Here is a 15341-nt window from a genome sequence, read left to right as displayed (position 1 = left end):
AAAGAAAAGGTCTCGCGAGCTCTTTCGAGAGCCCTTGCGTCTTGTTACGTCTTCAAACAGGCATACTCGTGATTTTTTACCCTCGTAAAGGTATATACGAATTTTCTCACGTGCACTTATGATAATTAAAAAAAAAAAAAAAAAATTAGTAATAAATAAGTAAAAATAAAAATCAAGGCTGGCGTTAATAAAAATTAATAAAACTCAACGGAGCTGTAATAGAAGTAGAGTCACAGCTCCTTGGTTCGACAAGGAAACTAGTAGTATACAATATACAATGCAAGCTACAGAATTGATCGCGGCAAGATCAAAAGAAACGTTCTCATTAGCATCCGGTTGTTCGAACTTCCACGACAACTTTTCTTTGTCGATCCGAACTGCGTTCCATTTGTTTAAATTCGTCTCGCGGCGGTCACGCGACGGCGTTATCCATCCAGGTTCTCTCTTTTCCTCTCCCTCTGCCTCTCGTTGCGTTATAACGCGAGACTCGCCCGTGAGGGCACGATTGTAGCTCGCCGCTCGCGTGACCACGGGGGATTCTCAGCCCACGACATTTCATGGCGAATCACGATCGCCGAAATAAGCGGCTTGATTTATCGCGTCGTTGTCCTGGTGCCCGGATCGCTCGGCCGAGTCCTCGCTTTGCCGCGTCATCGGCCACGACGGAACGGCAAATTGATTTCCGCTCGTTAGATCGTTTGATCGGCCGCGCCGTAGACCGCCATCGATCCGTCGTTATCGCGTCGCGACGAGAAGTCCTCGCGTGCTAATCGAAGGCCCCCGGGTGCGCGACGCGAGCCGGGTAGCGGATTATTTACGGCTGCTGTAAAATAAAACGTCCTTCGCGAGGAGGAATTACGTCGGCCGTGTCCGGGAACGGCGCGGAATTACGCGCCGCGCGAAGGGCCGGAGAGCCACCGGATAAATCGCGGTGAAGGGATTGTAACAGGTGTCCGTCAAGTGCGCTCGGTTGGAGAAACGAAAAGGTGAACTCTTACCCGCAAACGGACCGTTTTCGAGTCGGGAGAAGAGAGAGAGAAAAAAAAAACAGTCTTAAGCAGCCAGGCAAGCGTGAATGAACAGCGACTCGCGGTAATAAGGCACCGACGGTTGGAACTCAATCCGCGGCGAGCACGTGTTTGCTCGCGCTCGTTTGCCTCGTCTACATCCGGCTTTACGCAATAACGTGGTCGCGGGATGGTCCAGCAGTCCCTGATCAGTCCGAGCTTGTTCATCGCGGTCCATCTATCACGTATTGGCGGCAGGGCGGAAGCGTGATCGTTACATCGAGAACAGATGCTGCTCCAGCGAGCCCGGCGGCTCGCATTTGCGGTCTACCCGTCGCGTGCGACTCGACTGTTCATTCGCATTCACCCGGGGCCCCGCCGTAAATCTTTCGAAACAAGGTGCGAAAAAGGGCGTTTTCACCCTTGCCGAGGTCCATTTTACTTTGTAATGCCGCGAGTCCGAGGCAAGCTCTATACAGCGGGGCGCGAGATTTTATTTCGCGCGTCTCCGGATCAACGCGCGGAAGTCAAGAGGGATTTGCGCGCGGCGGCGGAAAATTGTGGGGCGCGTCGTTGTAACGCACGTCGCGGAAAAGAGCGGCGCGTCTCGAGGATAAACTCCGACGTTCCTACTGATACGGGGTAGAAAAGGTGTTCGCGGTGCGGCATGCGATGCAGCAGCATTATAGCTCAATCAAAGCAAGCGAAGTCGTGCCACGCGGACGTTGCGGCTTTCTCGGTTGAGCGCTCGCGATTTATGCCTCCGCGTTATACTCGCATCCGCGGTTGCGTTAAGCGAATGCGTCTACAAACTAACGGCGGTGATCTACTTGGAATTGCTTGCGCTTTTCGTTCCGAACGAGAGCGCCGTTTGTGAGATGCAGCGAGCGATAATAAACGCGCGGGAAACATTTTGCGCTGAGAATCACCCTCACTGTCAACGACAAGTCGCGGGACCATCTTGGAATTGCAAGTTTAATATGCCAGGAATTACCTTAGCCGTGCCACGTTTATTCTTGCAATACCTTGATGGCCCGCTTACCACCGTGACGTAATAATTCTCAGTGCAAAAAGTTCTCCGTGCGGGAAGCAACAACTTGGGCATTACAAAAGGAAAAGCGATTGGGACGGTAGCAAGCGGATCATTGTCTCTGCAAGGGGGTGAAAATGGCGCCACGAGACCACGAGGGTGTGTACGTACTTTCTCGACCCGGTAGTGTCCGCAGCGTCGATCGATCCCGCGGATCCCGACTGAAGGGCGTGAGACTGAGGCAGGATCGCGCTCGACGACGACGTGGACGACGAGCGGGGATTCCCGTTGAGGGTGTCGTCGACGAGAGCGGACTCCGCCACACCCTCGCAGCCGTACCTGAATCAGCATCGTTCATGCAACGCATTACAAGGGGAATGAATCGTAATGATGATAATGGTGGTGCCTGTCGCGACGGAGCATCGCTCCGCTCGTTAACCCTTAAACAGTGATTTTATTCGCCAAGGGACTCGGCGTTTATCGAGTTTAAGGGTTAAACTGCGTTTTCAATAGCTATTCAATTGCTATACAGAGTTTATTACAGTTCTCGCAACATTACTTTAATATATTTTCTAATAATTAGGCGTGATAAGATGATAAAAATAATAATACAAAAGAAAATTAATGATCGGTTTTATTGCCGCGAGTGCGTCATGCGGTTTTTTTTTGCGGATTTATAAACGTTATCTTGACGCGCTTGTAAGTTATTCGAGGGCGATATCCGCGAAGAGTCGGCGCAAAGTGCTATTAAAAGAGAACGTCCGTGTAGCTTTATATTTTATGTTCGTGCACACCGGGATATACTTTCGCCGCACGCACTCGCTCCTCGCGGACGGAGATCGCGCGCGGCTGCAAGGAAGAGGTATTTTAATTAACGATCGGGGAACAGTGCCAGGCACCGACGCGGTTAGTACAGGGTCGCTAACCATGTCGAAGTAATTAAGGGATTAGTTGAGCGGTTTGCTGACTAACGCCAGCTGCCTCTCTCGAGTATCGTTCGGGCGTTAGAGGAAGCACCAAAGGGGCCGCGTTCCCTTCGCGCGCGCTCAAGGAATACGAGCTTCCGACTTTGGGGCTTTTAATCGGCGGGATTATAACCGGGTACGCGAGTTTCGCGAACGCGAAAACTTTTCCCTGGCTCCGGCGGCTTGATTCACTTCAGCTCTTCGTTTCTCATATCTCTCGAATCCAAAGTCCCCCCATCGAGTTTCATATTCGATATAAATTTGTGACTGTCGCAAGAGAATTATGTATTAATGATAAAGCAGCGAAGTTTAATTTTTGTAAATTATGCAATCGGATGGGGAAGTGCATCTCCCGTTCACCTGGGGGATCTGAAACTTTATCCCGCAAGTGCGCGACACGTATAGCTTCTCCCCTTTTCGCTTAACCCTACTGTCACATTATCGGCCGCAAGCGCAGGGCTCGTTTCCGTATTATCAGCGATCAGGCTCAATTCTCTTTAGCGCGTCGTTAACGACAGTTCGAGCGTCTGCCGCGTTATTGCGTCAAACCTATTGCATAATCCCCGAGAATCGAGCGGACGCATCGACACACACCGGTCACTCCCAACTTTGTTAACCGCCCGACGATAATCGCGATAATTTCCCGTACGTGCCGCTAATTGGCGGACCTACTTCTCGACGCTTGTAGCGAAAGAAAATTACCGGCCACGCGTGCTCGGAAAGAAATTTCCGAACCTCTCTCTTCGCGTGCCGTAACGTCGGGGAAAATATCGAACGCGTCGAGTAAAAAAAAAAAGCCGCTCAAAGGCATGAATAAATCGGGCGGAGACCATAACTTCGGGCGGGCTCTCCATAGCTTCCCTAAAAGAAAAGAGCGAAATGTAATTGAATTTATAAAAGCGCCGCGGCAGAAACGACGATACGCGAAGCGATACGATGTAATTTCGCGCAAATATGTGAGTTAGGAGCGACACGAAGAGCGCCCCGAGAATTCTGCGGAAGTTTCGAGGGTGGGTTACTTTTGTACTTCGTGTTACGGGGAATAATCGACGACATGTTGGACGTGCTCGGGCGAAATTCCAAAGCGGAGCGGGAAAATTTTTTCGCTGCGCTCCGCCCTCCCCCGCTCCCGGAATTCATGCGCCGCCGATCTGCTGAATTACGAATACGTATTATAATCAGCGTGACGCGCTCGGTTATTAAACGCATTATTAATTAATTCCGGTTGATATCGCGCCCCGGATCGGCCCGGGACCGGCGGACGTTTTATCGGAAATGAAATCGCGATACTGACGCATTGACGTAATTCGTTTTGGAGGAGCTCGGTTCTCGCGATAACGTTATAGCCGGGAATCGTTATTAATACCATTAATCTCCGGATTGCCGGCGCTGCGACAGGAGTGCATATAGAATATCGGGTTATTGACACCGGCCGTGCGCCGATCGATCGACGGTGCAGTGTTACGAGATCAACGATCGTTCGAACGGCGATACGGTCAATTTGAGACAGTCCGAGATTCGTCTCGGATGGCCGCGAATCGATGCGATAACGGAACGCGACACCTCGCAATGCGAGATGGAAGAGACGCCTGCTGCACATCGACGAAAAGAAGCTTTAACTCCTAAAAATAACAGTTTTCCAGGACAATTATATTTAGAGCTCCAGTTGACTCCGTAATAATATCTATTTTAAAGAATTTCAGAATTTTTTTTTCCTTTTTTTGATATTGTAACGATTATAATTAACAATTTTGCAGCTAGCAAGATTTGATGGTTTTGAAAAATGTTTGTTTCTTAAATAAAAAAAAAGTTTTCTTTTTTGGAACGCTATAATCGTTTAAGAAAAAATAAGTTTTTTAGTTATTCGCACGGAAAAGAAATAGCGCTAGCTGGAAGAAGAACAGATAAACTGATCGCGATACAACTTAAATCAGCTGCCGCGGGACGGTAATTGTAATCCAGCCGGCGCGTACACGCGCGCATCGCTGTAACTTCTAGTCAGGTGTAATTAAACCCAATTAGGTCGTAAGGTGAGCAACTTCTGACGCACCTGGCTGAGCCGTAAATTACCCCCGGCAAGTCCCTCTTTCTCCCTTTTCCGTTCGTGTCTATCTCGCCGGCACTATGATTACAGTATTCGCAATTTTATGGTTTCTGCTCGAGAACGCGGATTATTATCTTCTGATTACATTACTATCGTCATAAATCGCGACCCTTTTCAGGGAAGCGCGAATTAAATCGTCAAGTAAGGCGCGAGACAAAGAAGCCGTTTCCGTAATTATAAAGCGCGAAAGGATATTATATAATAAGGGAAGAGAAAAAAAAAAATCGCGATAAGAGCAATCCGAGCGGACGCCACGATAAAGGTTAATCTTTCGAGAGAGCTTATTCTCCGGATCCGTGCCGCATCGATTTCTACAGCTGGCCCTGCATTCTGTCAGTATATCCAGGCGGTGACGATCGGCTTTCCCCTATTAACGGAATCTAACAAATGCTCCGCCACGAACGAGAGGAAGCGCAGAGGCGGCGGAGTGTCGAGAAGATCGGTATCGGGCCCTCCCGTGTGTTTGTAATTCGCTGTCGGTGTTTGTCGATCGGCAGAAACGACCGATCGACCGTGACGCGGAACATCAGCGAGGGGTGATTTGCGCGAAGGGAGTTAAATAAAAGGAAAAGGCGAAAGGGAGAGAGAGAAAAAAAAAAAAAAAAAGGAGCGAGAAAGCCGGGAGAGGAAAAAGTGGCGCACGACCGAAACACCGTGTAGATAGATGGACGTCCACGCGGAGCGCGGCGCGGAGAGAAAGAGAGAGAATGGGAAAAGAGAGTCGGGCCGTTCCTCTCCTCGCTCGATCAATACACACTACCAGCAACCACCCGAGCCACCCTTCACGTCTCTGCTCCATGGCGCAACCCTCGACCACCGTGCGGCGCTCACCCGCCAACGTCACCCCATTTCGAGCGCACAGCCACCGCCGTATATATTCCGCACGCACACGCGTGTGTGTGCACGATTCGCACGCACGTACGACGAGATAGGAATCGCTATGGTATCGACAAAGCCGTTGAATTTTCGCAGTCCTTTCAGGCTGATTGACCGACCTCCGATCTCTCGTTGGCCGCAACTGACAAGCAATCGAGCGTATTACGAGAGGGGAGGGGGGGGGGAATCATCTTCGGAGGAAAGCGACCGGCCGGATGAAAGGCCGTTTCTCTCCGCGAAGGAGAGTCGCGGTGTTGCAAAGTCTGAACTCTTGTTGGTAGGTCGGTTACCTGGAACACGTAGGGAACTCTAGTTAGGCCTTGTCGAGGATGGTATTCCCCGCGGCCCTTTCACCCTTCGAGTGGCTGACGGTGCCGCATACAGCTCGCTGAGGTAATTAAGTTCTGGCCGATGGGAGGAAGTCTCAAGAGCTTCCAAGAGCTTGCCCGCGGTTTCTCCGAATACATCCGGTAGCCTCGCAATTAAGCCACTATTACAACTTTTTGCAAAAATCGTTAACGTATCGATGAGTTTTTATGAAAGAACATATTTAATTAAACGCGTAATTAAAAAAAAATATTTTATTACAAATGTTTAATTATTTATAAAGAGATATAAATAAAAGATGTGCACGTGTATTATATCAGCAAAACCGCTACCGCGTGGACTTATCTATAGCAAAGATAAGACAATTCGAGCGGAAATAGGTCGTAAAATAAAAATGCTAAACAGATAAGATTGTGAAATAAAACGTGAACTAGATATGCAAATAGAATTCAAATAAAAGGACGAATATAACCGATTTAATCAGTATATATGCGGTAACGACGGTAGTAGAGAACAGCAAAGAGAGTCTGACTAGAAAATGCCAACTAGAAAATGAAGATGTAGAGGAAACGGCGAGAAAGTATCGCGGATTAATAAATTAAAAAGTACATGTGACTCTCGCTGGCTATTGTCGGGAATGAACGCCGCGTTACCTACTCATTTAAACGAGTGTTCATTAAGAGAAATCGAGCGGCGGGGTTCCCAAGCCTCGCGGAGTTGAAAGCAAGGTCAGGCGAGGGATTGAAAGACGCCGATCTACGCACGCTTCGTGACGAGAATGTTCCGATAAATGACTCAATTCCCACAAATAGCCGATTCATGAAGGCAAACTGAGTCACGTCCGTGGGAAAGATCTCCGGAACAGTTAGGCTGAATTTACAACATTACGCTTACTTCCTTTGAAACGACTATCGCCCGCCTTTCTCCCCGTCGAGATTATTTAAAGACGGGTGTATAAAAAAGAAAAAAAAAAAAAAAAAGAACCTGCATTCTCGAGGCTCAAGACGCGAATTATCGCGCAAGTGAGAAACCACCCCGCGTGCGAGTTATTGATCCTGAACGCGTAAAGAACTTCGCATATTATTAGAGCTGTAAAATTTTTACCGAGCGCGGTATAACTTTATTAGACGGCACGTAGTAACAACGTTTGCTTTAGGCACAGTAAACTATACTGCCCGTTTCCCCGTTTCATCGCTGTTCTCAGCTAGGAAATAGCGTCTCATCACGGTCGCTATAATAATGCCGTGGAATTTCTCACTCTCTTCCCCGCCTAACCCCCTCCCTCCCTCCCCATCCGGGCGTTAATCCGTATTTAGATGAATTTTTTAAATGCCACGTACCTCCGGAAAATCTCGCCGTTTAAACGGGGGTAATCTCGCATTTAACAAGATAATCTCCACTTGCATAATTCCGCCCTCCTCGTGTGTTTACGCCGCTAATTTTCCTTCATGTACTCCCGCGATTTAACGCCTTTCGAGCTTAACGCCTTTAACGAGCGCCTTCGCGATCGCGAATTCGTCCCGTCTTATAAAGACAAAGCGCGGGTAAATCGCCACTAAAGCCCGTTTACGCCGCGAGTAACAAGATCGTTTCGTCATCTTGCGGGAATGAGCATTAAGAGCACACTCGCTACTGGAAGCCCCGGACCGTTTACTCGGGCGTTTATCGCTCCATCATCGGGCCCGCCATCGCGAAATCCTCGCGATCCGCAACACGGCCCTTTACGACGTATTATAAATCGCCGCGTTTTTCGCCAACATCTCCCTCTATTTTTACAGACCGGCCGCGGCCAATAAACCTTTATGATTGGTCGCGGGTCGTTCCGTCGCGGAATCTGCGCGAAGCACGGTTAATAAAGTTCCTCGCCGAGAAATGTACGATTCCCTTTTTTTTTTTTTTTTTTCTTCATCGAGAACCCTGTCCGTGCCTGCTTTCTCGTCGCAACTTTACGAGTTTTTTTTTTTTATGGAATTCGAAAACTCCGCTCGCTCTTCTTAAAATCGACCCTTTAGCGGCAATACCTCCCCGTCTACTAGCGCGCTGTATCAACTCGCGTGCCGTACTTTAATCTAACTTGCGCGATAAAACACGATCAAAAGTGAATCAGCATCCGAGAAGATTCCCTTTCCCTTTTTTTTAATATTTTTTTACTTCCAAAAAAAAAAAAAAAATGCGCACACGTTGTGTTTTCCGAGGATTTTTCGAGATCGCGCATCGGCGACTATCGATCCGCGGCCGAACTGCATTTTATTTTGCGGCACCGTCGCGCCTTTCATATTTGATGCCCGGCCGATTGCATCCGCGGCGGGAACCGCCGCGATATCGAATACTAATAAACGCGTGAATATTAAATGTCACGGGATCGATAGAATATTAATAGAACGCATTGCGCGTTTCGAGCAGCGTTACAAATTGCAGCGGCGGCCGATGTTCGTTGGCACGTGGAAAATTGCCGGAAGAGCTCGCGGAATGCCCCGACCTATACGAATTATGCGGATCCGATCTCACCGATCTCCTCGGCATCCGTGTAAGACTATTATCGCCGGGAGCTCCTTAGCTCTTAGTCCGCTCTCCGGCATATATATCTTCGGAACGAAGCTATTGGCGTCGCCAAGAACATCCTGCATCCCAGACAGGACGATTCGTTCGCGTTTACGAGTGTCCTCGCTCCGGATTTCAGTTTAGCCCGATAATCTCCGACGGCCGGGGTATCCCTGGCAAGACCTCTCGGGACGTTATTCTTTCTATCATTTTCCCCTCGCTTCTTTTTCTCCCGCCTTTGTGTGTCTTCCTCTATCTCTCTCTCTTTCTTTTCTTGCACCCTCTCGCTTTCACCTTAGCGACTCCCTCCTTTTCCCTGTCGCCGTTTTTTCAGCCCTCAGACCGGCGGAGCTTTTTCAAAGCCCGACGTGGGAGGACTTATCAAGCGTGCCGACTTGCCGGGATCACCGATTACGTCCTGCAGGTATTACCGGAGAGAAAGAGGTGTCCCGGAAGAAAAAGGGGGGCCCTTGCGGAAGACAGGTGCGGGTCGCAGGGGGAATTCCATTTCCGGGATTTATGGACGCGTCGCGCGCGCATGCATGTGACTCGCAGCATGATGTCGGTTTCACCGTAATTTCCTCATGCCTCACGTTATCGCGGGCGCATCTCTCTTTCCACGGGTGTGTCTACGTTGCGAAAGTAGACGCGCGGCCGACGAACAGGCGTCTTCATTCATCAAACGTCGGGCCGGCGGGAAGAGATGAAGTCCTCACGGGTCATCAGTAAAAGTGTACTGCCATTTAAATTTATAGTCTATCTAATATTATATTCACACCGAGGGAAAGACGGCTTTCCCGTGTTTCTATTTTTATTTCCCCTCCCTTCCTGCATCCTATCTCGTCACGTTCGCGGCGAGCTAAGGAACCCGAGTGTGGCCTCTGATAAATTTCTCAAACTCCCGGTCCATTTTCCTCCGTAGGTGCACCGTAGAAGTAGCAATAAAAGGAACAAGCGTCTATTATCGGTGTCGTTTCGTTCGCGAGCGAGACACTTGTGCAACCGGAGCGTTTCGATCATCGATAACTACCGGACTAATCTCTCGCCGGCCGTTCGTGGCATCGAGATAGGATCTGAGGCGTGGCCGCTCGTGACGGAATCGCGCACAGTGTCGAAAGCGTCGCTCACTTTCTCCGCGTCGCGCGGCGGAACGACGGAAGCGGAACCGAGAGAATACCCGGTTCGACTTCGACCTGAATTCACACGGGTCTATCGCACGCGCGATAACGCCCGTAATTATCGTCAAATCGTATCGGGACCAGCTGGCTACGGCGAGTGCGCAATATTCGCGTCGACGATAGAGAATAATTATCCCGCACGTTCACCGCGCGCGATCGACTTCCAGCAGCGCGTGTTTTGCAAGATAACGGACCCACCCGGATGTTTTCTTATACTCGCACGCTATTATAGAACCGCGAAGGTCTCACCGGCGGCCGAAGGTTCGCTCGCACGACAGCTCTGTTCGGGACAGAAATACTCGAGTGCGTCTCGAGAGGCAACGATCAATGTGGAAAAGTCGTTGCCGCGGCGGGCTCGCTCTAAAAATCCGTCGATATCTCTTAGAAAACGAATAATCAACGTTGAAATTCCGAGCTCGGCAGCATCTCGATTTAATTTCAAATTTTATTCAGATGATAACGTACCTATAACTTATCGCTCGGTTGTAATTATTTCTTTGTGAGTGTCTCCAGTTTTTTTTAAATTAATAATAGATTAATTGTCAATTTAAAATAAAATGGCAAGTAAATTCTCTATTAACAGAAAAAGTGCATTCGGTTGCAAATCACGCGGTGCGACTCGCGGTGGAACTCAATTTGCAGCTCGCCGTGGTACGTCGATTAAACTCGCCGCTACTAAATACACATTCGATTGCGATTCGCGCAACGCGAATCAGTTAATTTCGTAATTTCGGAAGCGATACAATGGTAACGAATGGCATTCGCTGGCAGCGAACGATATGAAACAATATCGCGCTTTCGATGCGTCAAAAGTAATCCTTGCGGTAATGAGAGCCTATGTGCTCGATATAAAGTTTCCATTATCGACACTTGATGCTTTTAGAACGCTGGCGGAGAACAATCACGCTCGACAATGTCCCCGGGCCGCTATCCACGACCGTCGGAGAAAGGGAGGACCTCGCGGATTATTGGCGGCGACCGTGAAAGTCGACGGCGATCGAATGTCGCGCCTTCGCGAGTCGCGAATTAATTTCGCCAGCCGATTAATTTTAAATCCCACCGCTGGGACTAGGCGAGGCAGGCGGTGCTCGCTTTCCTCGCGAACAATCGCCGAGCAATTTTCGCACCGGACAACGTGTGCGCGAGTTTATGGCGAGCCGGCGCTCGTCGGCTCGTGCCGGCCGGGACGTTATTATGCAAATCGGGGCCGGGTCCGTTATTTTGTTACGCTTATTACATAATTACAACGGCGTAATCGCCGGCATTCCGTGACTACCGGCGTACACGTCATAACGAGCCCGCGCGATAATTTGCAACTCCTGCTCCGTTACGCAATCGTGAAAACGCGCGCGGCGATGCATCCCCGTGCGGGTCGTCGTTTCCTCGTCGGGAGTCCGCGGGATCTTTCACGAGGATAGAGCCCCCTTTCCAGCCCGCAACTTCCCGGAGCAATAAATCCGCGCGGCGCGGCAGAAGCGTCGTAATTGACCGGGAAAACGGGGAGTAAATCAGTAGATGCGGTCTAATAGAACTCGACGGTGAATTATCGCCCGACGACTCGCGCGCAAAATACTCCGGCGTCACGCGGATTAATTTGCATAATTAATCCCGGCCCGCCCATGCTAACGTTCAACTTTTCAGCGGACGCGATACTAACGAAGCGTAATCTAATTTACCATGACGGCCCGCCTGAAGTCGGGGGGGGGCTCTGCACTTCGGAATTAGAGACACCCGGGACCACGGACTGAGTCTATGGAAAAGCGTATCCTGCGAGCGAACGCGGTCGGTGCAGACCTTAGCAGACAAATCAAAAAAGTTAATCGCGTTCAATCCGAAATATATAGTCCAGTGATAAAACGGCCTGCGTGACGTTTTCTTCGATCGTGAGTTACTTTTTTTTATAAAAAACCATCCTCCTGACTTGCAGTCGCACGTGGAACGTGTCGGATCCAAGCGCTCTCCGCGTACGTGTGAACTTCGAGTCGGAAAACGCGAAGAATTTGCAAACTACTGTGCCGAATTCCGACTGTTCTAGCCGGGACGCGATGTGTCTCCCGAACGCGCCACCGGGAAGTTATACGATTCCAACTTTCGGGGTCAAACTGACCCCGAATACCGTGCACGCGGGCGAAATCGGCTTCGGAAATTAATGTGATTGCCTGAGGAATGCGAGGCTGCGGCCGAATACGCGCTGAATGCGGTCGGGTTTTAAAACCGAGCGACTCTGGGAAGACTCGCTTCTTTTTCTCGCCGCGAGGAACGTCTCCGGCGAGCTCCGGTTTTTCAACGCATTTCCTTCGCAGGAGACACGACTCTCTTTACCTCCCGTTCAGTTACGCGATGGTAATGCGCCGCGATGAAATATTTCGCGTAATCGTCACGGATAGAAAATACGTGACAGATAGCTACGGAGGGCGAATAATAATTCACGCTCGCCCTCGTGAATACTACGGGCGCAATTATGCTAAATTGCCTCGATATCGCATCCGACTACCGTTATCTTTCGTCCGCGCGAAATACCGACCCGCTTAAACTGCGAGAGGAAATTTTCACTTGAACCGGCGAGGAGTCCAATCTCGAATTGGCCGGGGATCACCGCCGAGTCGTTCCGGGACACCGTGTATACGCGCTTTACAAAGTCCAGCAACGTTGTTTCAAAGGTATATGGAAGTCGGAAAGAGGGAACGGACGATCAAAGGGGAACGAGGTAGATTGGACGGGGAACGTGGGGAGCAATTCAAGGCAGACGCCGGCGGAGGAAGAGGGACCAAGATCAGACGTGTGAAGTGGATTCTAATTTTAGAAGGAAGCGGGATTACGGCTGTCTCCTTGACGACGACGGAGAATCGCGCAGTCGGAATGAATCAAGACGCCTCCGCCGGAGAGACATAATTATGATTATTACCTCGGCATTCTTCCAGCTCGCCAGAAGAATAAAAAAAAAAATTACTTATGCATTCGGCATATCGCATCACGGCGTTGCGATATTAATGGCGGGAGTTAATGATGATAATTAAACAGTGATAGGTTGCGAAGATGCGAAGAACGCTTCTACGTGCGCAGCGCGATTCTCGCCTGTCTCGCGAGCGCTTAGAAAGTTGCTCCGGCGAGTGATAATATATCACGCCACGTGCCCGGGCCATTAATTATCGGCAAACGATTTATTCCTCCTTCCGACCCGCGCGTGGTTGAAACTTCTTTGTTGTCGTGGACTTTACAAAATCCTATATGACGGGACGCGATTCAAGCTGCCGCCGAACGTAACGACGACGCCGAAGGGATCTCCCTATCGGAAGCCGCCCTCGAAAAGTCTGGCAAAACGCGAATGCTTTAGACGGCTTTAATTAACGATTGTCGCGAAAGCGGACTAGCAAAGTCAGGCGCGGTCGAGAGGCGCTTGCATTGTGAACACCGGCATTGAAAAAAAGGGTTAAAACAAAAAAAAAAAAAGAGGGGAAAAAAAAAGAGGTCTCGTTTATCGTTCAACTGCAATTTTTCCGAGCGAGTTAACGAAAGCATACTCGTCAGGATGTGATCTCTTCTGTTTTTGCGCCGTTTTGCCTTTTTAAATTAGCCACGAGTGCCGGCACTCCTTCATCGATTATCGGTTCTATTTGCTCGCCAAACTTCTCGAGTAACTTCGCGGCTCCGCCGAAGATATCTTTACAGTGTGGCTGATATTATTAGTAATTATTGCATCGATTGGCAGCCGAGTGTCAAGGAATTAACATTTATTAAGGACTCTTTCTGCAGCAAAATAAATACAGAAATAGTTTTTCGCAAAGATTTTTTTAAAAATATATTTTTAATATATTCCGCAAAATAATAAATCAGCCTTTTTTAAATTTTATTAATATCGCAGGTTCCAAATAACGCATATTAACATTTAAAGAATAAAAAAAAAACAATTTTTTTTTTATAAAATATTAATTAATAATTAAAATATATAAAATATATTTTTCATGAACAGAGTTGCGGAATACTAGATGCTGATCTAACACATCGCCATCAAAATATTCAAATTTTAATAACACGGGCCATCAAATTTAATTTTTATTTCCGGTAGCGGAGGGACGATTATGACAATGCCCGGCGAGAAATTTACCGCCGATCGCGCCGACTGACGAATTTATTCCGGCTTAATCGCTCGCTCGTCGTTATTAAGCGTCGTGTAAAATAGAGGAAGTGCACCGGGCAAAGGAAGAAGAGCGGCGGGAACGAGAAAGAAAAGAGAGAGAAAGAGAGAGAGAGAGACGGCTGAAGTAACCGAGCTGGGCGCAATCCCCGCGCTTTTATACGTAATAACGCAGCCACGCGAGGGCGGGTTTTATCGACCACCCCTTTCCGTGTCTGCTGCCTCCTCGTCCGTCGCCCTTGCACCCCATCCTCTCTCCGCTTCGGCCCTACGTGTTACGAGCTTCCGCTCTGCTGTCCACGACAAAACGATGGACTCCGGTAAACTCGAACGATCGCCGCTAACGTTAAGCGATGGAACGCGACTTCTCCACTCGAGGCATTCTCCAGACAAGTTCGAATTTGGATTGTTAAATTTTATTGGCGGCCCCTCGGAGAGTTAACTACTTGTGGCCAGTTCGTTGCGGCCGAACAAACGGCGATAAATAATATTTACAGCTTCTCCACTTCGCTATCGTGACTGAAGGAACAAAGATCGAAGAAACGACCGAGGGGAAAAAAAAATGTAGGTTTGCCGAACAAAATAATGTAATTTATGCTTGTTTTAAAAAAAGAATTCACGTATACGTCGATTAATTAATGCAGGGTTCATTTAAAGTTCTTCAGTTCGCGTTTCCGTTCAACGGTGCGCCGCGGCTTTGAAACCAGAGCGTTAGTTATCGAGTACCGACACAGACCGGGCTCATTATCGAGCCGCGTTTCGTTTGCCGAAACAACGAGGAGCCGCTACGTCAAAATTAATTAGCCGCGCGTTTTCCAGCCACGACCAACGATAAAACTGCCGGGGCGAGAATTGTTTTCCACGCGCGGAAATCTGTTCGACTCGACGTTCGGGCCCGCGCCGCTTTTCCGACAATATTTATTAACAATTACGCAACGCGTCTCCGCGAAGGCCGCCAGAATGCTTTATCGCAATTCAGTATGCACCGGGCCGATAACTATTTTCCGCTACCCGGTCCATTTCACGCCGCGCTGAGCAAAACGCCCGGGCTCGGCGGATGAGAGTTTGCACTCGCGAGAGCCGGTTGGGCCCCGCATTGTTATCGAAATTGCATCTGGCGCGCGCATTATCATATACGCGGATGCGTGCCGATATCGAATCGGCAACTTAAATCGCAA

At 49.1% G+C, this 15341-nt stretch overlaps 1 protein-coding gene across 1 annotated transcript in view; it reads right to left on the bottom strand.

Annotated features, from left to right (window-relative positions):
- The window catches only part of LOC139106141 (protein Fe65 homolog), a 138287-nt gene that overhangs the window by 8100 nt on the left and 114846 nt on the right, over window positions 1-15341 (bottom strand). The window contains exon 5 of the mRNA XM_070662704.1: window positions 2209-2376. Within this exon, the coding sequence (XP_070518805.1) occupies window positions 2209-2376 (168 nt within the window). The remainder of the gene's footprint in view (window positions 1-2208; window positions 2377-15341) is intronic.

This window comes from Cardiocondyla obscurior, linkage group LG10 (genome assembly GCF_019399895.1).
Source record: "Cardiocondyla obscurior isolate alpha-2009 linkage group LG10, Cobs3.1, whole genome shotgun sequence".
Lineage (NCBI taxonomy): Eukaryota > Metazoa > Arthropoda > Insecta > Hymenoptera > Formicidae > Cardiocondyla > Cardiocondyla obscurior.
Note: the sequence above shows the minus strand (reverse complement) of the source record. Positions and strands in the feature narration are given on the sequence as shown.